Source organism: Columba livia, chromosome 20 (assembly GCF_036013475.1).
Source record: "Columba livia isolate bColLiv1 breed racing homer chromosome 20, bColLiv1.pat.W.v2, whole genome shotgun sequence".
NCBI classification, from domain to species: Eukaryota; Metazoa; Chordata; class Aves; order Columbiformes; family Columbidae; genus Columba; species Columba livia.
Window position 1 is genome coordinate 10,489,993 of NC_088621.1, and position 27,538 is coordinate 10,517,530.

The following is a 27,538-nucleotide window of genomic DNA, read 5'->3' on the forward strand; positions in this document are numbered from 1 at the left end:
GTGTTCCAGTCCCTTCCCCAGTCTTGTTGCTCTTCTCTGGACCCGCTCCAGCACTTCAATCTCTTTCCTGACCTGAGGGGCCCAGAACTGAACTCCAGGTGTGGCCTCACCAATGCAGAGCACAGGGGAAGGATCACTGCCCTTGTCCTGCTGACCACGCTGGTTTGGATACAGGACAGGATACCACTGGCCTTCTTTTTTGTCTGTGCAATTTGCTGCTTGCAAAGACTGGATGCAGTCCTGGCGAATTGTAAACTGATCTGAATGTGTTGCTACACAAAGTTAAGTCTTCATATTGTAACTATTTCAGCTACAATCCTTTCGATGGACCCAATGAAAATCCGGAGGCAGAGCTTCCGCTGACTGCTGGAGAATATATTTATGTCTATGGGGACATGGATGAAGACGGCTTCTTTGAAGGTGTGTTTTAATAGAATGTGACCACACTGCTGTGGAGAGTTTATATATATATATATGTATACATATATATATGTGTTCGGGTTTTTTTAAAAGAGGAATTTAGTGAATCTTGAAATCTCAAGATAAAGGTTTTCTACCCAAAGTTACTTTGTTAAAGGGAAGAGCAGATTCCATTGGAAAAGGGTTTATTTCTGTCACGATTGAATTAAATCTGCAACACAAAATCCTGTGATTTCAACGGGGGTTTTGCCACTGCTTTCTGCAGAGCTCCAGGTTTCCTCCCCATGCGGTTCCTCTCTTGCCATGGGGAGGAACACGCTCAGCCCTGGGCAGCCGCGATGGGCTGTTCCCCTGCCTGGTGCCAGCACCGTGAGTCCTGGTGGCCCTGGTGACCTCCTGCTCTGCTGGCAGAACAGCAACCGCGCAGCCCAAACCACAGTCGTTACCCCGTTTGGTGTCGAACAGTGTGTTGGTGTAATTGACACCTTGGAAAACGTGATCGTCCTTGAGTAATAGGCAGATGGGGTTGAAACCAAGAATTGTGGGCTGTAAATTCGTAATTAAATTTCTTTGTGGAGCTGGTTACTTAATGGGAGGAAGGATCCTCGTTCCCTGAGGTGCTTTGCAAGAGCTGAGGCAAATGCATGTCGTGTCGCACTGCTTGCTCTTTGACTGTCCTGGCTCGCTCTTTCTTTCTGTTTCCAAGCTTCTCATGTATTTATTTCTTTGTTTTTTTGTTTGTTTGTTGTTTAAAGAATAAAGAGGTTATTCTTTACTAACTTTTTCTGCTTTCCCCGCTTTCGATTGATTTGCTGTAGGTAGAGTTTGAAAGGGGAAAGTAAGCACAATCCTGCTCATTTGACTGTGATGTGACGGTTCTTGCACGTACCAGGAGTGCTGTGTGTGGGTCCTGTGGGACAGCTTGGCCGCAGGAGCTGGCCTAACAAAGGAGGGGACTAAAAAGAAGGCCAGAGCTGAATACAGAGCTGGAAAGATGGACTTTGATGAGGAAGTACCACAAACCCCAGATCCCTGTGGCTGAGAGAAGACGTAAAATCATCAGTCTGTATAGTTTGGGAAGCCTAGAAAAAGGCACTTAAGTCAGTGAAAGAGCTGTGATGAGGAATAATAGGGTGATGAAGAAGGAAAAACCTGTAAGCTAATTACACAAACCAAGTCTGTAGTGAGTTTGCTCTGGAGTGCGTGGAGCAGCGAGTGTTCTCGCTGAGGCCATTAGGATCTGACTGGGGCAGCCTTAGGAAATGCAGGAAGCTTTGCCAGGAATAAACCTCCCAGAGGGTTTGTCATTCCACCTGCAGTGCGGTGGTGACCTAGCGCAGACATTGTCGCGTTGTCCTCACAGGCGGGGTGGAAGGCTGACCGGTAGGTGCAGTGGTAACAGGTTTCCTGTTTTCTGTTTAGGGGAGCTGATGGACGGCCGGCGAGGGCTGGTCCCCTCCAATTTTGTTGAGCGAGTTTCAGATGATGACCTCATGACGTTTCTGCCTTCGGAGCTGAATGATCTCACCCATAGCTCATACCAGGAGAAAAGTTTGATCAGTGCGAGCACCAGCAGTGGAGATAAGAGTGATCTCTCCGTTGAAGAGAGTAGCATCAGCCTGCTGACCAGTAGAGCAGAAGGAGACCAGGAGGAGCCCGTTAGTCACACAGCAGTGCCTTACCCCAGAAAACTGACCCTGATCAAGCAGCTTGCCAGAAGCATAGTTGTAGGCTGGGAACCACCACTTGTACCCGCTGGCTGCCCAGACGTACAAAGCTACAACATCTATGTGGATGAGGAGCTACGTCAAAATGTGAAGAGTGGCTTTCAGAACAAAGCAGTGATTGAAAAGCTGGATTTAAAGAGCAAGGCTTACCGCGTGTCTGTGCAGAGCGTGACAGAGCGAGGCAGTTCTGATAAACTGCGATGCACTTTCTTTGTGGGCCATGATTTTGGTGTGGCACCGACTATGCTGAAAGTCCGAAGTGTCACTGCCACGTCGGCGGAGGTGACGTGGCTTCCCTGCAACAGCAATTACAACCACGCGGTGTATCTCAACGGGGAGGAGTGCGACATAACCAAGCCTGGGGTTTACTGGTACACCTTCCGCAACCTGCAGCCCAGCACTGCGTATGTGGCCAAGCTGGAGGCCCGGCCCTTGCAGAGCCCTTGGGAAGAGCCCCCCGAGGGGCAGGAGCAGAGCTCGGCCGTGATCCACTTCACCACCCCGCTGGCAGGTACCGGAGCAGTCGTGCCCTTTCCCGCTGTGCATGGAGGGCTTGGAGCAGCCGCTCTGTCGTTACTTTGCTATGAAGCCTTGGGGCGAAGGGAAGCAAGGTTCTTTAGGTCCCAAAGCCTGAGATGCTGTCCTGTTTTGTCTTGATGTTGTCCTTCCTTTATTTTAAAAATTTATTCTCTCTTTTGTTTTCATTTGCTCTGGGAAGACATGACCTTTGCTGATTTTTACAGCATGCCTCTGAGGGCATGGAAGATCTCGTTTGCCATGACCTTGCTCTAAGGGTTGCTGCATCTTGGCCTCAGCTACTTTTGCAAAGTTCTGTTTTCTGTGCACTGCAGCCTTCACAGAACAAGAGCACTTTATTTTCTCTGGTTCTGTCTACCATTTCCCATGACGAGCTTGGCTATTCTAGTGCGGTTCTGCAGTGGCAAGTCTGGTGTGGGAGTTTTCTCTTTGATTCTAACCAGAGTTTAGTTTAGCTCTGTGCTGTAGTGAGGTAAGCAAGAAGAAAATCTCTTTGGTCTCTCGCAGGCACACCTGATGCTCCTTTGGATGTCCAGGTAGAAGCTGGTCCCTCACCAGGTATCCTCGTGATCAGCTGGTTACCTGTCACCATCGATGCCGAAGGATCTTCCAATGGAGTTCGAGTCACCGGTTATGCGGTGTACGCGGATGGACAGAAGGTATCGTGCTGGCACTGGGCAAGGTTGACGTTGGTCAAGAGGATGGAGCAGACTCTGTTCAGTGGTGCCCAACGCCAGGGTGAGGGGCAACGGGCACAGACTGAAACACAGGAGGCTCCATGTGAACATGAGCAGAAACTTGTTTGCTGGGAGGTGCCAGAGCCTGGCCCAGGCTGCCCAGAGCGGGTGTGGAGTCTCCTTCTCTGAGACATTCCAACCGCCTGGAGCCACCTGTGTGATCTGCTCTGTGACCCTGCGTGAGCAGGGCTGGGCTGGGGGTCTACAGAGCTCCTGCAACCCCAACCGGCCTGGGGTTCTGGGTTGTGTGGGGACTGGAGGCTGGTGCAGGGACAGGGGCTCCAGACTTGGACAGCAGCTGCTGTCTGAACCAGTCAGCCCCAACTCGTGGTGAATATTAATACCACCGGGGTGCTCCTGTGACCGAGCAGGACTGAGCAGCACTTTATGTGTTTGGGAGAGGTAAAGAAAAAGGAAGAAGAAGGTCTTTTCTAATAAATACATCATTAGCATGGTGTGTGGGGACGAGCTTGGCTGCAGGTTGGTATTGTACAGACTGGGGGATGCTGAGTAAGAGACACAGCTACAGCAGAACACAACTATGTGGTTGAACAGTGTTTCGTGCTGGCATCAGTAAGGACGTTTTTTGTTCCTCGTTAGAGGGCTTAGCTTCTTAATTTGCTTCTAAGCTCTTTAGCACATAGTAGCGATTCCTTGCCGTTGGCTAACTTTCCTGGGTATTTTTAATGCTGGTATTACAGTGTCTTCCTTCTGCCAGGTTCTTGGTGTGTCCATCTGAAACACAGGTGGGGAGGAAGTGCAATGACACTATTGGTGCCAATAAACCTTGGGAAAGCTACTGAATAAGCTCATCTCTGTCAGCGGTGTTATACCCAGAGACTGTGGTTTGGTTAAAATGAAGAGCAATTAAAAGTGCCGCTTTTTCAAAACAGATTTTCCCATGCTCTCCGTGTAGGCGATGGATAGCGACAAAAAGTAGAGATGGTAGAAAATACAAAAAAATTGTAACTGTGTGGCAAAACACAGAGAAATATGGAAAAGTTTCAAAATGCTTGATCCACTAAGAATTGTGTGAGAAGACAATGACAGTCCTTGGCGTGGAAAGGAATGATATCAGAGAAGGGACAATGCTTGGGCTGTTTGCACACCAGAAAAGACAGCAGTCCAGGACAAGTACACAGCCTTGCCCCCACCGGGGCTTGTCTCGCGACTGCAAGGGGTGAAGTGTAGTTCAGCCCTTTCTTAAATTAGGTACAGGCGAAGGGAGAGGTGTACAGACACCCCAGGGGCCGGTATGAATACTGGTAAAGAACCTCCAAGGATATTCTGTATTAAAAGTGGCCTGTGGTCTTCTACACACACGATGTTGTGCCGTTGGCCGTGGGAGGGAGAAGGCACAGCTGTGTGAAGCAGCACAGTGCAAAACTGTGGTGCCCTGGGGATGATTGCTTTTTTATCATGGAAATGCTTTTTCTCCTGCACAGGTCAAAAAAGAAGGACTCTGGGAAGGCAGGGAAAAGGGAAGCCAAAAAAAGGGATGGCCTTTTAAAGCGTGGGGAACAAGGGGAGTTAAAATATGAAGTAGGAAGGAATATAGTTGTATTTTATAGAATATCCAGTTTCTCAAATGATTGTGGTAACAGTTTCTCTTTACTGTTCATTCCTCCCTGATATTGAGAGGAAGAGTGGAAATTCTGCATGTCTGCTTTCAAGAGCTTTGGGGTCTGTTGTAACTTGGGCTTTGGGAATTGTCATTTTTAGAAGGGCTGAGATGTGCACAATAAATAATTGCTCGCTGTTTTTTTTCTGCTTCCAGGCAATAGAAGTTACTTCTCCAACAGCTGGGAGTGTCCTGGTGGACCTGTCCCAGCTTCAGATGTTCCAGGTGTGCCGGGAGGTTTCTGTGAGAACGATGTCTCTGTATGGGGAGTCGGTGGACTCAGTTCCAGCCCAGATTTCCTCGGTCTTGCTGCGAACCTCCCACCGCTCCTCACCTTCCCGTTCTGCTCTTTCTACCACTTTTACCTCTCGACCGCCCCATGGAGAACCCAGGGGCTCTCTGCCTGCACGCAGCCCACCCACGCACCAGGCGGCTGCGCTCCTGCTTCGACAGAAAGCTCCCACTGATAACGCAGATGCCAAATTGACTGATCCCTCCTCCAGCCACAACGGCTCAGCGCCATCTCTGCCAGAGAAAGCCTCTTCGCCACCTCACCTCTCCTCTCCTGGTGCTTCCTTGGTGCAGGTTTCAGGCGCTTCCCCACAGGGATCAGATGCTGCACGAGACAAGAAATGCCTGAGTGTGCCTCCTCAGCAAGTCGGCGGCACCGCGCTCCCCACTGAGGGCACAGAGCCCATCCCTTCGAGGAATGCAGAATTGCAAGGCCTGGGCAAAGGGACAGAGGTGCAGGTGAGTTTATTGATCCATCCCATGCGCAGTATCACGTGTGCTGGGAAGGAGAATGAATAGTTTTGGGGAATGGAGTGAAATCCCACTGACCATCTTGGTGTGACACACCTTTGTGCAGTGGTTGTCAACCCAGCAGGGAGAACTCGCTGCTGTGGTGGACCTGGAAGAGCAGGTGAAGCTCATTGCTTGATGTGTGCAAGCAGATCAGGAGCAGAGTCCGGAAAGCCGGAATTTGTCAGAGATTGAAGGTGGAAAGCATGTTCCCGGTGATGGTGATGTCAGTGCTAGTCTGGCATTGCTGCGCTCTCTGCTTGAAGGGCTCTTCTCCAGTCTCATGGGCTGCACAAGGCAGAGTTGGCACTTAGGCACAATGGGTGCCTTAGTGACCTGCACGGCAAGGTAGCCTGTGTGGAGAAGAACTGGCAAGCTGTCACACCATTAGGAATTTGGAGTCCTGAAGGGTGGGTGAGTGATTCCAGGGCTTTTTTAGGACAGCGGGGAGGATGTCTGAGAGCCCCAGGAGAAAACATGTAGATGGTCGATTAGGTGATCATTCTGTGATGAGGGGGAAGTGGGTCCTGTTGATGTGGGATGTATTGTATCAGGAAAAAGGATCTTTTCCCCATTCTGACCTTTGACATTTGAGAGAGATGGGGCTGTTGAGCTGGAGAAAAGAAGCTGAGAGGGATCTGCTCAATGGGATCAGTAGCTCAGGGTGGGTGTCGGAGGATGGAGCAGACTCTGTTGTTCAGTGGTGCCCAATGCCAGGGTGAGGGGCAACGGGCACAGACTGAAACACAGGAGGCTCCATGTGAACATAAGCAGAAACTTGTTTGCTGGGAGGTGCCAGAGCCTGGCCCAGGCTGCCCAGAGCGGGTGTGGAGTCTCCTTCTCTGAGACATTCCAACCGCCTGGACCCACCTGTGTGATCTGCTCTGTGACCCTGCATGAGCAGGGCTGGGCTGGGGATCTGCAGAGCTCCTGCAACCCAACCAGCCTGGGGTTCTGTGGTTCTGTGACTCAGGAGTGCTTCAAACTCTTAAATTCAGCATGTTCGTCGTGACAGGGTGAGCTTGCAAAATGTCAAGGTTAGACAAAAGCAGGGAAGACTTCTAATAATGGCTAGAGCATCAGCAGCTGTGTGGGCCCAAGACCAAAGGCCAGGTAAATACATAGAAGAACTGAGATGCTGAGTCCAAAATTTCCATGATTATTCTTCAGCCCCTGGTCATTTGCTGCTCATGATACCTTTAGGTCAATTGTTGTGTTTCGTTTGCGCACATTTAGACTAGTGTAGATGGCTACACAAGGGTGGGTCACTTCACCTGCTTTGTTGTCAGTGCAGTGAAATCGGCTCTTCCAGGGTGTGAATCACCCTTCTTGCTTGGGATGTGTGTCCTCACTGGGCTGCCAGCAAAGAGGAACAGGGCAGAAGGGCCCCAGCTGTCAGATTGAACGTGAGATCCAGACCTGTGTCCCATCCCAGCTCAGCTGGGGTAAGAGCAAAGGTTGACTTTGAAATACCCTGCGTGGTAACACAAAGTGACGACAATCACCCGAGAGGTGTGATTGTCTACTAAAAACCCTCAGTGGAATGACAGCAAATAGGGGTTTGGCAAAAGTTGGTAGCTGTATCATGAAACTTAGTAAGACTTTAACAACAAAACCCACAAGATATTACTGTTATGTGCCCAGGATAAAGTTAGAAAAGAGAAAGAGGAAAAGGAGATAGGTTAAGATGTCAGAAGATAGGTGAGATCTCACCACTCCATCGTTCCAGCTTGTGGTAGGTATGAAACTTCATTAATGCCATGATGAAATACACACAAACATGCCAAGTGTCCCAAGTGAGGAAGTTTTATAACCCAGCCCTTTTGCATGTGAGATAGGACAGGGCAGTTCATCTCCTCCCTCTGCTTGCTCTTCCTGCTAATTGAGAAGATTGTTCCAGAGATGAGTAGGTGCTTGAAAAATGAGAGGAATGGTCGCGGTGCTGACCACAAGTGAGTTGTTTTGTCTGTTGGGGCAGCTGGTGGTTCGTGATTTCTCCTCGTGGTTGATTGTCCGCTAGCTGACCCATCTTGGTCATCCCAGTTAACCAGGTGATCTTCCTTCTTTATCTCAGAAATTTATGCCTTTGTTTGTCAAAGGCCTTGAGGGGAAAATAGAGAGTGTCTGCCTTCACAGCCACCTATCTTCTCCTGCCCAAAGTTGCAAAAATCAGCTGTTAAAGGCATAAATATACCGTCCTTCGTTGTGCAAAGGATGGCAGGGTGCTCAGGGCTGTCACGACCTCTCTGCCTTTTGCCTGAGCCCAGGGGACATTTAGAAACGAGGCACTGCAGTGTCTAAATATCCCTGGGTGTCTGATCCTGTAAATATTTTCAAAGCGTGCCTGGTACCTAAGGACAAGGTTGTGCTCCGATGCAAAATGCAGCAGAGGCTGCTGTATTTTAGAGCAAGCGTTAGAGAAAGGGGAGGCCGGTGAAGTCCCATCTGCTTCTTCCTGGGTTGGTTCCACTGCTCCATCTCCCAGGGGTTTTCTTAAGCAGTAAAGTGAACTGACTGAAAAACAGAACTTGTTGTGTAGCTTGGGCTCTTCTTGCTGCTCTAAAACCAGTTCTCGTCAGCATCCCTCTGTGGCTTCTGTGAGAGCTGCAGCGGTGGAGAGCCCGTGTGTCTCCTTGCACCTGACGGCAGCGTGGGATCGTTCCAGGGCTGTCCAACCTCCCCAGCTGCTAATTCCCTGCCAAAATATTGTACACCAACTATGCAGAGTGCGGAGCGTTTCTCTTGGGGAGGTTGGGGTGGTAAGAGCCCCATTTGCTGCACAAGTACCACGTGATATCTCCCCCAGGTTTCCTTGTTCCTGGTGACCTTTGTTTTGGTTTGTTTCCCAGGTGGAACAATCTGTAACCAAAGCTCCGGAGCTGGAAAGCCCGTCTAACAGCAGTCTGAAGATACGTCTGGAGACCTGCCACGCGTGCTCCGTGGAGGAGTCACCAGAAGGTCCCGGTGCTGAAGGAGAAAAGGAGGCGAAGGAGCAGCACTGGAACCCAGAGCCTCTGCCCTCCCCCAGCCAGGCCGAGGGGACAGGAGACACCTCCCGAGACACAAACACGGGTGGGAGCAGCTGCCAGGACTTCCTGAGGTTGTCCCCTGGCAAGGAGGTGATGAAGGAAATGTCCAGAGTGAAACGAGAGGTTCGTTGAACCTTGGTTGAATTTCCTTGCCCATGGAGGGATGCGGGTTGTGGGCGTTACCATCCGATGCAGCGCTGTTCTTCTGCGGGCTGTAAAACACGTCTGCCAGCTTTCTGTGTCTGTGTGTCTGTACACACATGCCAGTCGCTGCATTGGGTGCTGCCAAACTTATTTCCTGCCATACTTCAGCTGTATGTGTACTAGAGAAAGGTAAAATGCTACTTTATTGCTGGAACAGAATGCCTGAGAGGACCTTAAATTCTAATATTTGATTCCTTTAAGGTGGGGTTAAGTTTCTTTATTAGCTCCACAGATATATCTTTATATTATGCCAATATTATGCCATTACCATCAACATCTGCTGCTTCAAATACAGTTTTTAGCCAGGCAAACCATGGGGTATTATGACTGCTTTCCACCAAATCCAAGGGTTGTTTGCTACGAGAAACCAGGTACCTTAATCCTGATACCCAAATATTGGCCACATCAGCTGAATTAGCAACCAAGTAGAGGGATTTGTGGTTCTCACTGTGAATTATTGACAGCGCACAGTCCTCAGAAATCTGGTCTGCAAGTCCGTTATTCATGAGTGTTTCTGTGTTCTTCCCTAGTCTGGGTGCTGCCCATTTTATTTCCTGCCGTACTTCAGCTGTACGTGTACTAGAGAAAGATAAAATGCTACTTTATTGCTGGAACAGAGTGCCTGGCAGGACTGAGGAAATCTGTTCTGCTTTCCAACAGCAAGAAGAAAAAATGTCTGAAATGGGAAGACGCCAGCTGACCCTTTTTGCTGAGCACAACCGTAGTTCTGACCTTTCAGATATTTTGGAAGAGGAAGAAGAAGATGAACTGTCTTCAGAAGCTCTGGAAGAGAAGAAATGGGACCAGAGGGAGCCATGTTACCAGGAGAATGGGGAGAAGGTAACTTGTAGCAGGATGATGCTTGCGGGGAGCGCCGGTGCAGCCATCCCATGTCATCAGCTCACAGAGGACATGCTGGTCCGTGCTTGGCAGAGTTCCTACCTGCTCTGCTTTTACTCCCAGTGTTGCCTTAATCTAGTGAAAATGCAAGTTCTTTGTGAGAAGGAAAGGTGTTTATCTGTAATTAAGGTACCCAGGGTTTAGTTAGTTGGAAGACCACACAAAATGTAATGTGAACTTCAGAACTTGGGGTTAAAAATCAGTCCTATTGATCAAGTTCTTAACATAAACATTGGGCACACAGGAATCTGTGAAGTCCACCTGTCTGTACCGACCCAGCACTGGGCCCTTGTGGCCAGGAAGGCCAATGGTACCTGGGGTGGGTTAGAAGGGGGTGGTCAGTAGGTCAGAGAGGTTCTCCTGCCCCTCTGCTCTGCCCTGGGGAGACCACACCTGGAATCTTGTGTCCAGCTGTGGCCCCTCAGTTCCAGCAGGACAGGGAACTGCTGCAGAGAGTCCAGCGCAGCCACCAAGATGCTGAAGGGAGTGGAGCATCTCCCGTGTGAGGAAAGGCTGAGGGAGCTGGGGCTCTGGAGCTGGACAAGAGGAGACTGAGGGGGGACTCATTCCTGGGGATCAATATGGAAAGGGGGAGTGTCAGGAGGATGGAGCCAGGCTCTTCTGGTGACAACCAGTGACAGGACAAGGGGCAATGGGTGCAAACTGGAACACAGAAGGTTCCACTTAAACACGAGAAGAAACTTGTTCCCGGTGAGGGTGCCAGAGCCTGGCCCAGGCTGCCCAGGGCATTGTGGAGTCTCCTTCTGTGCAGACATTCCAACCCGCCTGGACACCTTCCTGTGTAACCTCATCTGGGTGTTCCTGCTCCATGGGGGGATTGCACTGGATGAGCTTTCCAGGGCCCTTCCAACCCCTGATATTCTCGGATTCTGTGATTTTTTTTCTCCTAAAGCAAACCAGGCACATATTATTTTGGCCTCGGCCCTGCCAGCCCTCCTGACAGTGGATAACTTAGTGCAGATGATTTTGCTGAGACCTTGGTGCTCCTGGGAGGAACGGGCGGCTTGTAGAAGCGCAGCCCTGGCTCCGCCGTTCAAGTGTCACATGTGAGGAAAAACCGGTTGAGTTGAACTATGAGTGATCACGTTAATTCATGTTATGAGTTCATACAGTTAAAGGTAGTTAGTGCGTTAAATGCATCTGCAGTGGGTAACATGCTTAAAACTGCCTGACTGAAAGTGTGATATGATCGTACAAGTTACGGCAGTTGAGATGAATATGCAGGAGGGAAAGTATTAAGCTTGGATGCCTGAGAAATTTGAAACATTTTCATGAGATGTGATATGCCTGTAAACAAGAAAGTTCATGTGACCAAAGAACATCTCTAGGTTGTTGACGCTGCCCGGTGTGGCACAGATGGGTTGGATCTGGTGAACATTAGGGGGTTATGATGAATCTGGAGGAAATTTGCTGCCGCTGCTTTCCCCTCCTGAAGTGGGTTCTGTCCCGGTTCGGAGGTTGGACGTGCAGTGTCAGGAGCGCCTGGTGGCTGGAGGTGCTGGGGCTGCCTGGGAAGTGCTTGCGCTGCCAATCGATGGAAGAGAAACAGTTTCCCTGGAAGGTGCAAGGAGGAAACGAGCACAGTGAGGAATGCCATGCTTTGGCTCTTTTTCCTGGATGTTTTATCAGCCGGAATGTTGTTGGTTTGAGGGTTTTTTTTCTGAAAAACCAAAACCCCATGCACATCCTATTGGGTTGAGCAAACTGGTGCTGCTTGAGCTGCTAAAGTGCCTGTTTTCCATTCTGGCGGTGACGAGTCGATGTGAGCAGGACAAGGTGGGAGAGGGCACCAGGGGCAGGAGCTTTAGGGCGCTGAGCTCCCGGTGCTGTTCAGGATGCAGAGGATGTGACTGAAGTGGTCAGGCCTCAGCAGCACCGCTTTCCAGAATTCTGCATATTTAGTGACCTTTTGGGTTACCTCAAAACTCCTCAGCCAACTCTTTCAGGATTTGGCGGGTGAAAGAATGGAGGGGTGAAGCGTTTAACCTCAAATAAGTTGTTTAATTTCTGAAGCCATTTATTATATTAAAACTCAAAAGCAAAACCCATGACTTTGTAAACAGCTAAAGCAGGTTGTATTGGACTTACTTTATGGTTGCATTTATAAATTCTGCATATTACTAATTTGCGCTAACGACGTAGGAGCCTAGAGCACGTGTTCTGTAAAGGGAGTTTGAGCAAGCTGAGCTTGTTTGGTCCAGCCAAGATGAGGCAAATGGGACATTTAGTAGCTGCCTACAGCTATTTGAAGGCTGGTGGAAAGGGTGAGGGAGCCAAAGACTTCTTGTTCATGGCAGATGATATAAAAAGAGTCTGGAGTCCTGAGCTTCTGTTTGGGAGGTTCATGCTGGAGGTGAGTACAAACTTCTTTCCCAGGGACAGTCCCCAGAGAGGTGGGGAATCTCCGATCTTTGGTGTTTTCAAACCTTAGATAAGCAAAGACACTGATTTACTGTTGGCAACAGTCCTGCTGCAATTAGGAGATTGAACTGGAGACCTCTGTAGGTCCATTCAGCTAATTATAAATATCATTCGAGACGAGTTGTTGCTTGGAAAAAGTTATGGAGGTTGGAATAATCAACAGGCAGCTCACAACTGCGTTTCTTTCCCCACTGTGTTTCAGTTTTTGATGATCTCTGAACAGGCCTGCTCGTGCCTGCAGCTTAAAACATCGGTAGCTACAAATGCTTTGTAAAGTATTCATAAGTGTTTTTAGAACGTGTCATGATATAAGTTACCAGGAAAGTTGAGCACAAGTCCTCCAGAGGTATCTTCCAACCCAAATTAGACCATCCATCTAGGATTCTGCCTTTTTATTTTAGTATAAATGTGGCAAGAGATAAAATATAAATTCTACAGTTAGTCCAAGGCAAATTTTGAAATTCAGCAGTGTTTTCCCAACAATTTCCTGTAACCTGCTGGTCTCTTAACCAGCTGCAATGAAACACGTGTCTGTGGGCGCCCTTCGAGGTAAAGGGTTTATATGTGTTTACGTAGCAGCTCTGCTCAGCTGGATTCTCAGTGCAGTTTGGTGGAGCTGGACGGTGCCGTGATGGGCAGGGCCGAGGGAAGGTGCATTGCTGCGCAGGGTCACCTCCTGTTCCAGTGCAGGGACAGGGCGGGCTGGGGCTCCTGTGGGACCCACCCCTGCCAAGGGAGGAACCAGCAGCTCCAGCGTGAGCAGCCGTGGAGGAACCTGCTCCTTCCTGACATCCCAGAGCTGTGTGGAGCGCAGCGGGCAGGACGAAGGTGCTGCAGGTAGCTGTGTGTGCAGGCAGAGCCTGGCAGGGAGCTCTCCATGCATTGGCCTTTCTCGCTTTCCGCTGCATTGCTGGTTCATCTGATTGTCTTTTGCCAGGAGACCCATTGCTCTCTCTTGCTTCCTACCCTTGCTTGGCTGCAGACCACAGTCGCCGCTCCATCCTGCTGTGCTGGGAGGGAATCAGCTGTAACTTTGCCTCTTTTTAATATTTGTTTCCTCTCTTTTTTTCCTCTGCTTGTCCTGGCTGTGGCTTTTCTCGGGGGCTGGGTACAGATGGATCTTTGTGATACTGACAGTGACGAGGAGATTCTGGAGAGAATACTAGAGCTGCCGCTTCAGAAGAACCACAGCAAGAAATTGTTCAGCATCCCTGAAGTGACTGAGGATGAGGATGAAGATGAGGATGAGAGGTCTGTTACAGAGGAAAAGGCAGAGCTGCAAGACTCCTCAGGAACACTTCCCTACCCTTCAGGAAGGACAGAGAAGCCACTCAGCATCAAGGAGCCATTTGTAAAGGCAGGTGGGAGTAACACCCCCATGGATCCGTCTGCTCAGAGTCCACGGGAGGAGCGTGGTGATAAGGAGAGCGGAGGGGACGGCAACCATGCGAATCCTGCCTTTGTCCATCCCGCCTGGAGTCAGAAGAAAGCAAACTGGAACTGGGGTTACCAGGAGAATGATCCGAAGTCTGGGACTGGGGCAAGTCCCGCCAGGAGCAAGAAGAAGGGAAATAATTATCGAGAGAAGGTCCGGAATCGGCCTGAGATGGGTAGGAAGAGACAGAATGATTTAACAGAGCACTGCAGTCGTCTGCTGGGCAACTGCGGCCAGATGGGAGGCGGGTTGTACAGAGCTCCAAGCCTCAGGGAAGAGCTGAACATTGTGAGCAGCGCTGGCAGTAAGGAGGGGTTTGATATGTACAGTCGTGCCAGACAAGGCGCCTTACGAAAAAATCACAAGAAAGTGGTTTCAGGGTTTGCAGAACCTGCTGGGAGGGCAACACGCTGCTCCAGCCCCAGGAGCCTGGAAATAGACATTGAATATGACTCCGAAGATGATCAGGATTCAAGCTGCGCATCGCCCCCTGAGAGCAGGCTGTGGCCAGAAAGGTCTCAGAGCTGCCAGGGGGACTGGAGCGATTGCTCTGGTCAGTCCGAGGTTACCCACACGAGTGGCAGAAGGGACCCAACCAGACTGGAGGTGGTGGAAGAGCAGAGGATGGAGTGGGCTGGGTCTCCGAGCCAGCGCCTGCGGTTCTTGTGCCGGGAGAAGGAAGCCCTGAGGTGTGAGAGCAGTTCGGAGGAGCAGGGCTGGGAGCTGGACTGTAAGTCACCTGGCTGGAGAAAGAGGCTCGAACATCCTTCGAAGGGGATACATAGCACCTCCTTGCACAAAAGGGTTGGGTGACTTTTCCTATTCTGGCTTTGAAGCAGCTTGCAGTGGTGTGAGCTTCCCTCTGCTTCCCTGGCCTGCCTGTATCCTGCTTTGTTCAATGTTGTCCAGAGAAAGGACCCTCCTTTAGGATTGTCTGGAAGAATATGTGAGAGATGTGGTAGTTCTGTGCTGCTCCGTGGCTTTTCTTGTATTAGCGCTTCTGCTTTTCCTGCTGAATGACCGAGTGTCACCGATGCAGTATTCCTTTTTGCACTGGGTCTTCCTCCCCATGTCAGGAGGCTGTGGGACCCAAATGAAAATCCCTGGTGAAATAAGCTGATTTGGGCCAGCTTTGTGTAGAGGATGACTGTCACATCATTGCTCCCCTCAAAACGCCCTTTTCCTGCGTCCTCACGCTCCCCAAGGGGGTTGTGAGGGGCCGGGCTGGCTGGCTGCCCGGGTTTAATTCTGTTTTCCAGCTCCCTTGGTATTTCCAGCTCTCGAGTGTCCCTGAAGAGGAATGTTGCATTTGGATGCGCTGCTCTTTGTGGAGTGCGTTTGGGCTGAGCGCTGGCCGGGCGAGGCGCAGGGCAGCGGCTGCTGCTTAACTCTGTGCTGGTTCCTGTTGCAGGCGCCCGGTCACAAAGATCCCAGGGGCCAAGAGCCACCCCGCGCAGCCACCTGGCAGGGGCCCAGCAGGAGACGGAACAAGAGCTTGAGAAGAAGCCAAACGCAGAAACCTTTGCTCTTTAGTCCAGGTGAGCTGGCTGGGGGGATGCTGGTAGGTGCGTTTGGGCCGGGGAACGGAGCTGACGTTATCTCTGGTGTGCCCTTGTCTGCGCACAGGTCCTCCAAGGAGCACGGCTTCAGAAACCTCCATTAAAGATGATGACATTCGAATATTTGTGGCTCTCTTTGACTATGATCCTGTTTCTATGTCTCCTAACCCTGATGCGGCAGAAGAGGAGCTCCCGTTTAAGGAGGGGCAGATCCTGAAAGTAAGAGCACACCTCACTGAGCATCTTCTGCTCTGTATGGATCCATCTGTGTTCCAGGGACACCCTAGACCTTGGGAGGCAGAGCCTCCTTTGTCTCGGGAGTTTCCGTAGCGTCCCTTTCTCCTGTCTCTGTACGTCTCAGTCCCTGGAGCATCAACAGTCTCTGGCCTTTTCCCTCACAGGTGTGTGGAGACAAGGATGCTGATGGCTTTTACAGGGGGGAATCTGCAGGAAGGGAGGGATATATCCCCTGTAACATGGTGTCTGAAGTCCAGGTGGAGAATAATGAAATCAAGAAGCAGCTCCTAAAGCAAGGATTCCTTCCTGCTGACACACCGATGGAGAGCATAGGTACTGTATGTCCTTTATGTGTCTGCCGTGCTATGGCCAGTGTATTTCTTGGCTGAAATGTGGAAAGCTCAGTTGTGCTGTCAAGCTTTGTGGCCAGTGAAGCCCCCCCCAAAATGATCTCTAAGGGTGGTCCCTGGGATCTGAAGGCTTGTTTAGTGGCTGTTGCAGTAGCAAGGAAGGAGGTCTCGATGGATGAGGGAGGCAGATGTTCCAAGGTGTCAGTTCTACCTGTCTCTGCTGCAGCACAGCACTGCCGCGGCTGCTGTACTCAGCATGGAGTGTGAGCGAGGCTGATCTGCACTAGAGAAGGGCAAACAAAAAAGTTTGAAGAGCAGCTGAAGAATGTGAGTGAGAGTTTTCACTTCTGTGTTCTCTTCTTTGTTTTGCAAGTCTGTAATGGAACCCATAGAATCACAGAATAGTTTGTGTTGAAGGGCCTTTCCCAACTCCCCCAGTGCCCCCCCTGCCATGACAGGGACATCTTCACCAGCTCAGGTTGCTCAGAGCCCCGTCCAGCCTGGCCTGGGATGTCTCCAGGGATGGTTCAGCCACCACCTCTCTGGCCAACCTGGGCCAGGCTCTCACCACCCTCAGGGCAACAATTCCTTCCTCATGTCCAGCCTGAATCTCCCTCCTTTAGTTTAAAACCATTGCCCTTTGTCCTATCACAACCTTCTCTGGGATGTGCAGCCACCAGAGTTTGGGCTGAGTTAGAATTCCAGAATCATTTTGGTAGGAAGAGACCCTGAAGATCCTCGATTCCAACCATAACCCACCCCTGGCACTGCCCCATGTCCTGAGAACCTCATGTCCATCTGTCCAGCCCTCCAGGGATGGTGACTCCAGCCCTGCCCTGGGCAGCCTGTTCCAATGCCCCACAGCCCTTTGGGGAAGAAATTGTTCCGAATAAGGAAAAATTGGGCTGCAGTACAGAGGCTATGAACTGCCCCAAGACTAGAGGCAACATATTGGTGGCCCGGGGCCTGTCCCTTATCCCTCCTGTCTCTCATCCTGCACCTCTGTGTACTCTTTGCTACTGCTTGTTAAAACCAGAGGAAATTCTTGTTTTGACTGAGCGCTGTTCCCCCACCAGTTCAGCAGGTAAACCAGCCCAAGTGTGGGTCCGGTGGCCCAGCTGAGCGCTGGCACTGACCGAGCATTCCGCTGCCCCTCACAAAAAACATCCAATCCGGGAGAAAAAGAGAGAAAGCAGGAATCCCAGCGTTTCCATCTCCCCGCAGTGTTGACCGTGCCCAGCTCCTGCTCGGGGGTCTGTGGGAGGCTGGTTCTGGGGAGCACAGATGTCAAAGGCAGCTTTTGCTTTCACTCTGTGACTACGTGATTTTTGGGTAGGTTTGTGTCCTTTGCCCTCTCTCATGCTAAGAGAGGAGAGATTTGAGAAAGGCTTTTTTTTCCACATTTGGGACATTCATGTTTCTTTTGTGTGTATCCTCTGGTGCCCAGCCATGGCCGGATGTTGGTGGCCCTTGCCTCTGTGTGGATGTACCAGGCTCCCTGTCCCCTGCCCCGCTACCTCCTCTCAGAAGAACAGTAGAACTTAATAGCTCTGAGGCTTCATGAGATGTAGTGAGTTTGGAAGTTTTCAGGAGCGTGATGGTAGTGAAAAAGATGGACTTACGTGTATGTGCAGGGAGTAAACTGTTTCCTCAGGCAGCCAGGCTGGCCGTACATCTGCTGTTTTCCTGCTACCATAAACCAGTATTACAGCCTTGTCACTAAGAAAATGCCTTGGAGGGCTGGTCTGGGGGCTCGTCCAGCTGTGATCCTATGCTCGGTGCAGGAGTTTTAGCCAGAGACCTCCCCAGGTCCCTTCCCACCTGAGGCTTCACCTCACTTGGCATTTTTCAGATGTTAATGGTAGAAGGTTTTATTGTATCCCTCTGATGCTGCTTGTGAAAGATAAAGTGCAGAGAAGCAGAACGTTGGATGTGTGCTGTGGTGTGGCCCATGGGCATAAATACAGCGTGGGTTTCTGTGTGTATCTGGGGTGCGGATCAGGCCTCGTCTGACTCCACATACGAGCAGTGGAGGTTGGGGCTTGGCGGTGTCGCTTCCCAGGGGAAGCACGTCCTGCTGCTCGGCTGCCTGGTCACTCTTCAAGATGCTTTTCACTTTATGTTCACTGTCTGTTTCTCTTGTCTATTTATTTGCTTTTTTGGATTTTTATTAAGGAAATGGCACATTTTCTCCACCTCCACGCCGCCAATCCGTCCCTCCTCCAAAACCTAGACGCTCCAAGAAAGGTCTGTGTCAGCCGCTGCTTCCTCTTTGATTTTTGCTGTAGGATTACAGACTGCATTGAATTTTTACTACTTGCTTACAGGACCCTCAGATGTTTGTCTCTGTACAACTACTAGGAAGTGGAAAGAGAGCCCATCCCTGTGCTGGTGTTAAGTTTTTAACAACAGTGATGTCTTTTATAGTTCTGCTTCATGTTATGCCCCTGAGTTGTGGTTACTGCTGTAGACTTTGAGTTGCATGAACAGTTTGCTTCTGTTGTTTGCTGCCTTTGTCTTTGTTTTTTTATTGTCGTTTGTCAGTTTGTGTTGTGGTCACTTTTGAAAGATGAATACCCACTGATGAGACGTTTCCTTCCCCCAGCAGGGCTGGACAAACAGGAGAAGTACAAGTCTCATCCAGGTGAGAATTGCTCTTTCTTATTAAGAGAAGAGGGTTGGTACCTTTGCATGATCGTTCTACAGACATGTTTTGTGGTCCAAGGCCAATGCAAGACGCTGTAGTGCTCCTTCAGGGCTCTGGCTGGTCCCGGAGGATAAACGTTGGAGCTCAACAGCAAAGTGTTGTGTGGAGGGAGGAGAAATGCCCATTTGAGACACGGCAGAGAGGCTGCTGTCCTCTGCGTGTGTATATACGTGTGTGTATAAACAGAAATCATAAAATAACACACTCTGTGTATATAGAGAGGATACCAGGGTGCTGGAATGGGGAGATGTGCCCAGTTCTGTGCTTGTGTGAGATGATACAGGAGATCAGGAAACTGCTTTACCTGGAGCCTCTAAGATCTCCCTCCCGTTCAGTTGCCATTCACTTTCCTCCAGTATTCTTTTTGCTCAGTCCCCTCCAAGAACAGTGGAGGAGTTGCTGTGATTTGGAATTTTGTCTTAGAACTTCCAGCTCAGGGTAGATCGTTTTATTCTGTCCTGCAGACCAGCAACATCAGGACTTTGAAGCTGAACTGCTGACTCCTCGAAGCATGGTGGCTGTCTTCGACTACAACCCTAAGGAGAGCTCTCCGAATGCAGATGTAGAGGTAACACCGAGCCGCTCCTCCTCTTACAGGCTTCTTTTTCCTCTCTGTTTTCTTCCATCCCAACACACTAGCACCTTGGTCAAAACCAAGATGATGGTAGCTTGGTAACAGACCTGCTAAAAGGGGTTAGCTGAGGTTGTAAAATGTAGTGTTTGTTCTCTTGTGCATTCTCTGGTAACAGCGTTCTGTTATCTGTGAAGATTATGAAGCTGTATATCCCTCATGAGGGTCAGTATGTGTCTCAGTGAAACTACGTGAGCATCTCATGGCCTCGTAGCATCCTGTAGTGCAGGGATGTCAAACTCTGGGCCACATCAGCCTCGTGGTTGCCTTCAAAGGGCCAAACGTAATTTTAGGACTGTATAAAATGTAGAAGTGGTTATATTTATACAGCCCTAAAATTCCATTTGGCCCTTTAAAAGCAACTGTGAGGCTGATGTGGCCCCCGATGAAAATGAGTTTGACAGCCCTGCGCTAGCGCTTAGAGAGGATTTCGCAGGTTTGGGCAGGAGGAAGCAGCAGCTGATCCAGGGCAGCCTCTGGGAAAAGGGAAAAACTGCTTAATGGATTTGAATTGAATGTATTTCTGATATTTAAGGTGAGCATGTCTTTTGTGTTAACTACCTGTGTAGGTCTTTGTTCAAGCAAGAAGACTTAGCTCCAGTGTATTGGACCAGTCTTCTGTGTTACTGATTTCCAAGCATACAATCCAAACAGTATTTTTGTGGATACATGTTTCGGGTGGGCAGGTTGCAATGCAGAATTCTGTCTGCAAAAAACCTTTTTACGTTAGAACATATTCTGATCTCCGGTCCTCCACAGCAGTGTTAGTCTGCTCCGAGCAAACAGAAACATGGAGTTCTTTCCATGTATCCAGGAGTGTGTGGCCAAGAGGAGGCACAGGCCAGGTGATGCTTGCCTCCCAAACTGTCTCATGAGCAAGACAGTCTGCTTCTGAGGACAGAGTGTTTTAGGGATGGTAGATTATCTTCAGAGAGATACAATGACAGTGTGTATCAACCAGCATCCATGTAGGTATTCATACATCCAGCCAAAGAGCAGCAAGAAGATGACTGTACTTTTCACAGTGATTATATATTTATAAACCCTTTATATATTTATAAACCTCATTAATGTTTATAAATATATAAAGGGGGAGTGTCAGGAGGATGGAGCCAGGCTCTTCTTGGTGACAACAAATGGTAGGACAAGGGGCAATGGGTACAAACTGGAACACAGGAGGTTCCACTTAAAGATGAGAAGAAACTTGTTCCTGGTGAGGGTGGCAGAGCCTGGCCCAGGCTGCCCAGGGGGGTTGTGGAGTCTCCTTCTGTGCAGACATTCCAACCCGCCTGGACACCTTCCTGTGTAACCTCATCTGGGTGTTCCTGCTCCATGGGGGGATTGCACTGAATGAGCTTTCCAGGTCCCTTCAACCCCTGACATTCTGGGATGCTGTGAATGATTAGGTCTTCCTAGAACCCTCCCTGTGGACAGAGCTCAAATTGTTGAAACAAGCTGGTGCGGTTCTGTTGCATCGTTGGAAACGCTCGCTGTTCATGCTCCCAGATCTGGTCACCAGTTTTACCAGAAGGCTGCAGCTGCTCTTTGGGAACCTGCACCGTGACACAGTGGGCTCAGCTGTGCCATTCTGGGAGTGAAGTTCCCTACAAGTGTTTTTCTGCTAGAACAAAGTAAGTCACAGCCAACAGTATTGCTGCAGCCTCCAGCGATAAATAGAGTACTAGGGATAGAATAAGGTAAAGTATTAGAGGTAGGTCCCTTCCAGCCAGCACTTCTGCAGATAAAGCCAGTGGGACACAGCCTCTTTGGAGACAGATGGATCTGATGGTGACACGTCATGTGTGTTGTGCAGTAATGTTCCATTTCCAGGTCAGATTTTCCCAGTTGTATCCATTTGTGTGCATTTCTGCTGGTGCCTAATCCCTGAGCGTTGCATACAGAACAGACTCCTCCAAGGGAGTGGGATTTAGTACTTATGTTTAAAGAAATTAAAGGTGTTTCTGGTGCTTGTTCAGCTTGTTCTCAACATACCTTTCCAAAACAGGGGTTAGGTACTGTTTTGAAGCCTTAATAAAATTGGTTTAAGAAACAGGATTTGCTCTTGTCTTAGTTTATAAAATGCTTCCTTAGCACTGGATTCCACAGTTAGGACTTGGATTGTTCTTTGGCATCCTGGTCCTACACGTCTTGTGGCCTCTCTCCCTCGGGGTGATTGTGCAAGAAGCCCAGGGCGACCGTGTGTTTCTGGTGAGGATTTCCAGGCGGTTCTTCTCCTGTGACCGTTGTTCTCTTGCTGTTTGCAGGCTGAACTGACTTTCCGTGCCGGGGACATTATCACTGTGTTTGGGTCCATGGATGATGACGGATTCTATTATGTGAGTAGAGGGGTTGGGAAGGTCCTGGGGCTCCGTCTGCGATCGTCGGAGTCCATCTAGTGGCAGGAGAGCAGAAATCAGGGAACAAAATACTTTGCTTTTGGAAAACAAACCTTTATCTGCTTAGTGCAGGGCACATTGTTCCTGGCAGTCCTGTAAACCAAATATCCAAATGGTTCTGAGTTTGCATAGCTTGACTGCAGGTTTCCCAAAGTCTATGATGTGTTTTTCTGTACATACATCAAGTTGAATCAGCATCTGCTGTAAGCTGATTTGTCAGCGAGCACTCAGACACATGATTTCACCCAGGGCAGGAGGCTAAAATGGTAACATCAGAATAGAAATGTATGTTGACCCCCATCTGGCCACAATTCAACAAGCGCTGGTAGCTGTTTAATTGACGGTCCATCCCTGGGGGCTGTGCCGGCCAACGAGCCGTGAGCTGGACACGGCCCTTGGCGCTTGGATCACCCACCTTTTCCTCCACAGAAAGTGACGTGTCCACACACGTCAAAGCTGAGGTTCAGCTCCAGGTAAAGTCTGGAGCGATCACTGTGAACGTTTGGTTTGATTTCTTTCATAGCGTTGGCTGAACAGCACTGCTGGGGTTGTTTCTGTCTCACCCAACACCTTCTCTTGCACTGGAGACAGTTTTGGAGGCATACAGCCAAGCTTGCTGTGCAGCTCTGGACCTCAGCGAGCACTGGGGCAATGCCTGCAGCACATTGTGCCAGCAGTACCTCATTCTTTATAAAATAAATAAATACCAGAGCAAATCAAAGGCCTTTAGAAAGCTTGTGGCACAACCATATTCCAGTTGCTTCCAGGATAGCAGTGGATATTTTTTGAGTTTGTAGAAGTGACCATGTTGCTGGAATACATTTGTCACAGCTTGCTGCCGTCTTCCTTTATCCTGTGGCTTTGTGCACTGAATTATTCCACAACCAAGCAAGGATGTGAGTTGTGAAATTTGCTGAGGATCCTTCCAACATGAGCATGTTCCTGGGCGTCTCTCAGGCTGCGGTCTGGCTGTCTGCTCGGGGCTGCTCCTCTGCTTATTGTTTCTCCATCAGCCAGGAATCTGATGTGAGAACTGAATGTTGATGTTGCAGGGAGAGCTGAACCAGCAGAGAGGTCTTGTCCCGTCCAACTTCCTGGAAGCCGTCGCTCCTGATGGAGGCCCGGTCGAGGAACTCCATTCAAAAGATAAAGAGGCTTTTCCGCTGAGTTCTGAGAGCCAGGTAAGGTTGCGTGACACCGCGTAGTGCAGACGTGCAAACCGCGATGTGGCTGGAGATCGGGCATGGCGCAGCATGCAGCATGTGGTGCAGTCATGGAAATTATTGCGTGCAGCTCAGTTCATCCCGTGGGAGATGCTCTAAAGGTTCGAGGGGAGTGCTAGGAGCTCTTCTTGAAGACTTACCTGTAGTGCGAAAAGAGGCACAAAGCAACAACATCCACTGGGCCCTCAGTCTGGTCAGCTGAGGAAAGAGCATCCCAGGTCCTACCAGCAGATTGTTTAGATCCACAGAAGCATCAGTGGTAAAATCCTGCTGCAAGCAAAGCAGTTCAGGCAGCTCCCCAGACACATGAAATTCCTCAGTGATGCTCATATCCTGGCCACAGAGTTCTGGAGTTAGCAACACCAGTGCTCTCCCGTCCATCCTGAGTTTGATGTCTTAATCCAGTCCGAAGTGCTTTCAGACAAATTCAGAATGCACTGGGGAGTTTCCCAAGCAGGTCTGTGGGCTGGATCCTTTGAGAGCAACCCACAGATGCAGGGAATTCAGAATGTGAGCTAACCCCTTGCATTATGTTACTAATACTCTTGAAAAAAAATGCTTAAATGTGAGATGTGGGTCATCTGCCAGATTCAGTGTGTCCTCGGTGGGTGAGGACAAAACTGTGGCACCTCCTTGGTCACTCTTGTGCTGTGTCATTCCAGAGAATGGGACCACAGCTTGGTCCCAGCTCACATGTACTCAACCCTCAGTTCTTCCTGGGAGGTTGTTGGCACTGTCAGGTGGTGCCAGACCCACAGAAGTGTGTAAGAGCAGGTTCAGGCTGGTTTTGAGCTCGTCCTTGAGGAAGTACCTCGCCCTGAATCCTCCTCTGTAGAGCTGGTGCCACCCCAGCTTTCCTGCTTTCTGCGGCATTTCTTGTCCTGTTTTTGGCGTTCCTTGTCCTGTTTCTCATGCTCAGCTCTTCCTTTTCTCTGTACCCACCTCCCATCTCTCTCTTCAAATGCTGTCTGATCTCCCTTAGGCTTCTCCTGCAGCCCCGCCTCTTGCTTCCAGGCATTTCAGGCTTTGTGGGTGCAAGGGCGGCTTTACAGCCCCGATGCCTTCTTACAAAGAGCAAGCAGCGGGCCTGACTCAGAAATGTATGTAGTCTATTGGATCATCTAAACTCAGAAGCTGTCTGGGTCCCTTGCACTTACCTTTTAGGATACTCAGTCCCTTTTCTCCAGGGTGCTGGTCCAGGCTGTGGAATCGGAGGTGATTAAGCTGTTAGTACCAGGGTTTAAGAGCCCTGAGGTTACACAAATCCAAGCATTCAGAGCTCAGAGCAGACTTTCTTCTTCTTTGTCCCTCTCAGAATGATTTACTCTTTCCAAATTGCTCATCTGTTGGAACAGGGAGTGCCAAAGGCACCAGGAAAATTAAAAGAGGTTGAATTCATAGTGTAGCCTATTACAGTTCTAACCCTCCTCTCTGGCATCAACCAGCAGCATCAAGGGCCCATTTCAGATGCCAGGGGTTGTTATTCACCCTCAGCCCAAGTCCTCTCAGAAACTGTAGGGAGATTCAGGAAACCTTGAAGGCTCGGACAGCCGAGCCCCTTGCTGATGTGAAGGGTTTGGCTCAGCTGATGGTGTTCTATTTAAGGTGGGTAAGAGAAAGCAACATGCACAATCAATCTGCAAGTATTCCTATTTGCATCCCTCTCTTCTGTTTTACTGGTGAGGAAACTGTGGCACCAGTTTGCCAGGGACCCCGCAGGGCAGGAAGGTCCTGCCGGCCCTGCTGCTGAGCAGCTCGAGCTGCCTCGACTCGCTGTCCTGCAGTTGCTGCCGCTCCGCTTTCCTCTCCCCTCCCCACCCGTGCTGACTGTTCCCTTGGACACACCAGTTTGGTCCAGATATCCCTGCGTGCTCCAGGCTGGAAGCTTTTTTCCTACGGTTCATGACACCTTTTTTTTAACAGAAAAACCTTTCAGGTGTGATGGAAGCACCGCATATAAAACAGACATGTTCCAGGCTTCCCTGCCATTTGGACTTTTCCATTTGTCTCCACTTCTCTCTGCCAGGAACCCCACAGGCTGCCCCTTGCCGTGGTCTGACGTTGGCTCTGCAGAGCAGGAACCTGCAGCCTCAGGGACAGGCTTGATTTGCTAATTTGGGTGCTTGGTTGATCCATGAGCTGCTCTTCTTTGTAGTCTGAAGTCTGAGAACTTGGAAAATTGCGTTGATGGTGTTTAAGCCAACTTTGTTTCAGTGGGAATCCACGTGAACTGCGCAGGCATGACTTTGGATGCTTCTGCTGTGGCAGATTGGCTCCCGTCCCTGGGGGATTCAGGCTTAGCGTGCGTAGTCCTGCTCCTGCTTGCGCTTTGCAGTCCAGCTCTATCTAAACAGCTTCCAAACGTGAAGGGCATGTTTAGCTCCTTTTAAAATTGATACATTTACCCTGCTCATAACCAAGCTTGTATTACTTAACTACACTTAAGTATGTTCAGTGATTAGCAAGGAGAGACAGAACCTGACCCCTCTGACCCCGCTGAGTTTTTGCGCTGTCACAGTGTCCTGCCTGTGGGTAGAACTCCTGATGGGTAAGGCAGAAATACCTCCTCCTCCTGTAAAACGTGTATATTCTAAGGGCCATCCTTGAGCTGGAATGAGCTCTCACAGTGCTACAGCCCTGCCTGGGGCTTTCCAAACCCCAGCGATGTATTCACTCCAGAGAGTTTAGGAATGTGCTTGTTACATACAACACACACTGAAGCACCTTTGCTGCTGCTGTTTGGGATGGGGGGAGTGGAGACTGTGCAAAAAATCACGCAAGGCAAAAGGTGCGCGGTGGTGGTTGACAGGCTCCTGTCACATTACAGTCCCAGCGTGAGACCTGACCCGTCGGGGAGCACGTGTGCGCACCATGGGATCACAGCAGAGTTCGGACGTGTAATAACTCTAACTCTATTAACTCTAATTCTAACAGGAGCTTCTCCACTATGATCATGAGTGATTTTTTAATGGCTTGTAACTTCTTGGATTTGATGTTTTCACCCTGTTATTCACACTTCCCTTCTCCCTGCTGCTGTGCCAAAGGCTCGAGAATAAGGGCAATTTACTTTCCAAATTGAACTGGGGAAGGTGGAGCGTTTTGAATTATTTCTGAGTAAATCTCAAAATGCTGGCAACTGGAAAAGGTGAAACAGTTTAACTCAGGCTGACAACATTTGGGGAATAGACTGAGCAATAAGAAATACAGCACAAAGTGGAATATCCAAGAAGTTACGATCACAAGCTGGGGCCCCAAAACACTCATGCTCATCAACTTATAGCAGTTACTTTAATGCTGTGGCTGTCGAATGAATACATTTGCATCAGTAATACACAGTTTATGTCGAAGACTGATTGTAAAGCACCTTCAGAAAGTGTTTGATTCTAATTGATTTCATGTATTTATTTCTGCCTGTATTATGCACCGTGACGGTTTTTTTCTTCAGAGAATGAGGAAGAGAAGAGTCCAGTGATAGATATGAATGATACATAGAGAGAGAGCAACCATGTAAGTCTGTGTGAGAAGATCTCTTTAATCTCCCGCCCAGCCTAGCGTATTCACAGGCCCTGCGCTGCAGTTTACTCCTTGACAGGCTGCAAGTCCAGCTTCAAATCCTCTGCTGACAGACCTTTACCTGCCAGATTGGCTCTGTCTTAAAGACAAGCCCTGATCTGTTCAGCGTATGAAACGTAATGGGAACAATTATCTGGTGGTTTTGGGGGCAGTGATGGGACTGTGCTGGATATTCCATTTAAAACAGACCTGCTCTCTAATTCAGCCCCCCCTGTTCAAGCAAATCAGCAGCTAAAGCTTTGTTGAGCCTTTGCAAGATCCTGCTCAGGCCGAGCACAGCCCATATGCAACCTGTGTATAGTCCTGGAAACCCCCTGCACAGCTCCAGCTTAAGAAAGCAGTAACATTTTGTCCCTAAAACCAATCTTGTGTAGATAATTGTTCATCTGATAACAATTAAAGAAACTGTTTTGGGGCTGGGGGGGGGAAGACCCCTGGTTTTGGGGGGCAGTGGGAACAGATCTGTGTTTTTCTTGGTTTCAAGCATCATTTTCCTGAAATTGTACAAATCAGTAATACCTGAACACCACCCTGTGAAAACCAACATGACTCCTCTGGTTATCAACCCAAATAGCTTTTATCAGGACCTTGACAGAGCAATTTTTTCTTTGTGTTTCTCTTAGAGGAGAAACCCTGATTTTAGTATCATTTGTCTCTTACCAGATGAGTTTGTGAGCTGGTTCTGTTGCTTTTCTGCCATATAGAGACCTCAGACAATATCTGCACGTGCTTGTGTGTGAAATGTGTGTATGGAAATCTGTCCAGGCATCCTGTGCCACAGCTGGGAACCAGCAGGACTTGTGGCCACAGAGACAGGGCACTCGCTTCCTTTTAACCCTTTGCTATTTGATAGTGACATTGATACTGCAATATCCTTATTACAGTAAATAATTGTGACAGTTGTGAGCTGGCCTGGGTACCTGCCATTCATTTTGCATCCAGCCTTTCATGCATAGCACTACAGGAGAAATTGTATAGTGTTTGTTGGGCAACTTCAGCTCTGCCCTAA

The 27,538-nt window shown here is 49.5% G+C and overlaps 1 protein-coding gene across 14 annotated transcripts in view; it reads left to right on the top strand.

The window, feature by feature from the left end:
• Window positions 1-27,538, top strand: part of TSPOAP1 (TSPO associated protein 1) — a 74,401-nt gene that overhangs the window by 42,955 nt on the left and 3,908 nt on the right. For 4 of the 14 annotated variants that reach the window (XM_065037305.1, XM_065037307.1, XM_065037317.1 and 1 more), the window contains 15 exons: window positions 311-420; window positions 1,843-2,658; window positions 3,192-3,343; window positions 5,199-5,792; window positions 8,693-8,995; window positions 9,737-9,916; window positions 13,533-14,657; window positions 15,265-15,391; window positions 15,480-15,631; window positions 15,814-15,982; window positions 18,175-18,246; window positions 18,605-18,643; window positions 19,171-19,274; window positions 21,602-21,673; window positions 22,786-22,914. In XM_065037305.1, coding sequence (XP_064893377.1) covers window positions 311-420; window positions 1,843-2,658; window positions 3,192-3,343; window positions 5,199-5,792; window positions 8,693-8,995; window positions 9,737-9,916; window positions 13,533-14,657; window positions 15,265-15,391; window positions 15,480-15,631; window positions 15,814-15,982; window positions 18,175-18,246; window positions 18,605-18,643; window positions 19,171-19,274; window positions 21,602-21,673; window positions 22,786-22,914 — 4,144 coding nt within the window. Of the gene's footprint in view, window positions 1-310; window positions 421-1,842; window positions 2,659-3,191; window positions 3,344-5,198; window positions 5,793-8,692; window positions 8,996-9,736; window positions 9,917-13,532; window positions 14,658-15,264; window positions 15,392-15,479; window positions 15,632-15,813; window positions 15,983-18,174; window positions 18,247-18,604; window positions 18,644-19,170; window positions 19,275-21,601; window positions 21,674-22,785; window positions 22,915-26,401; window positions 26,464-27,538 lie in introns of all 14 variants that reach the window. The other 10 variants (XM_065037310.1, XM_065037311.1, XM_065037306.1 and 7 more) reach the window with 10 other exon arrangements.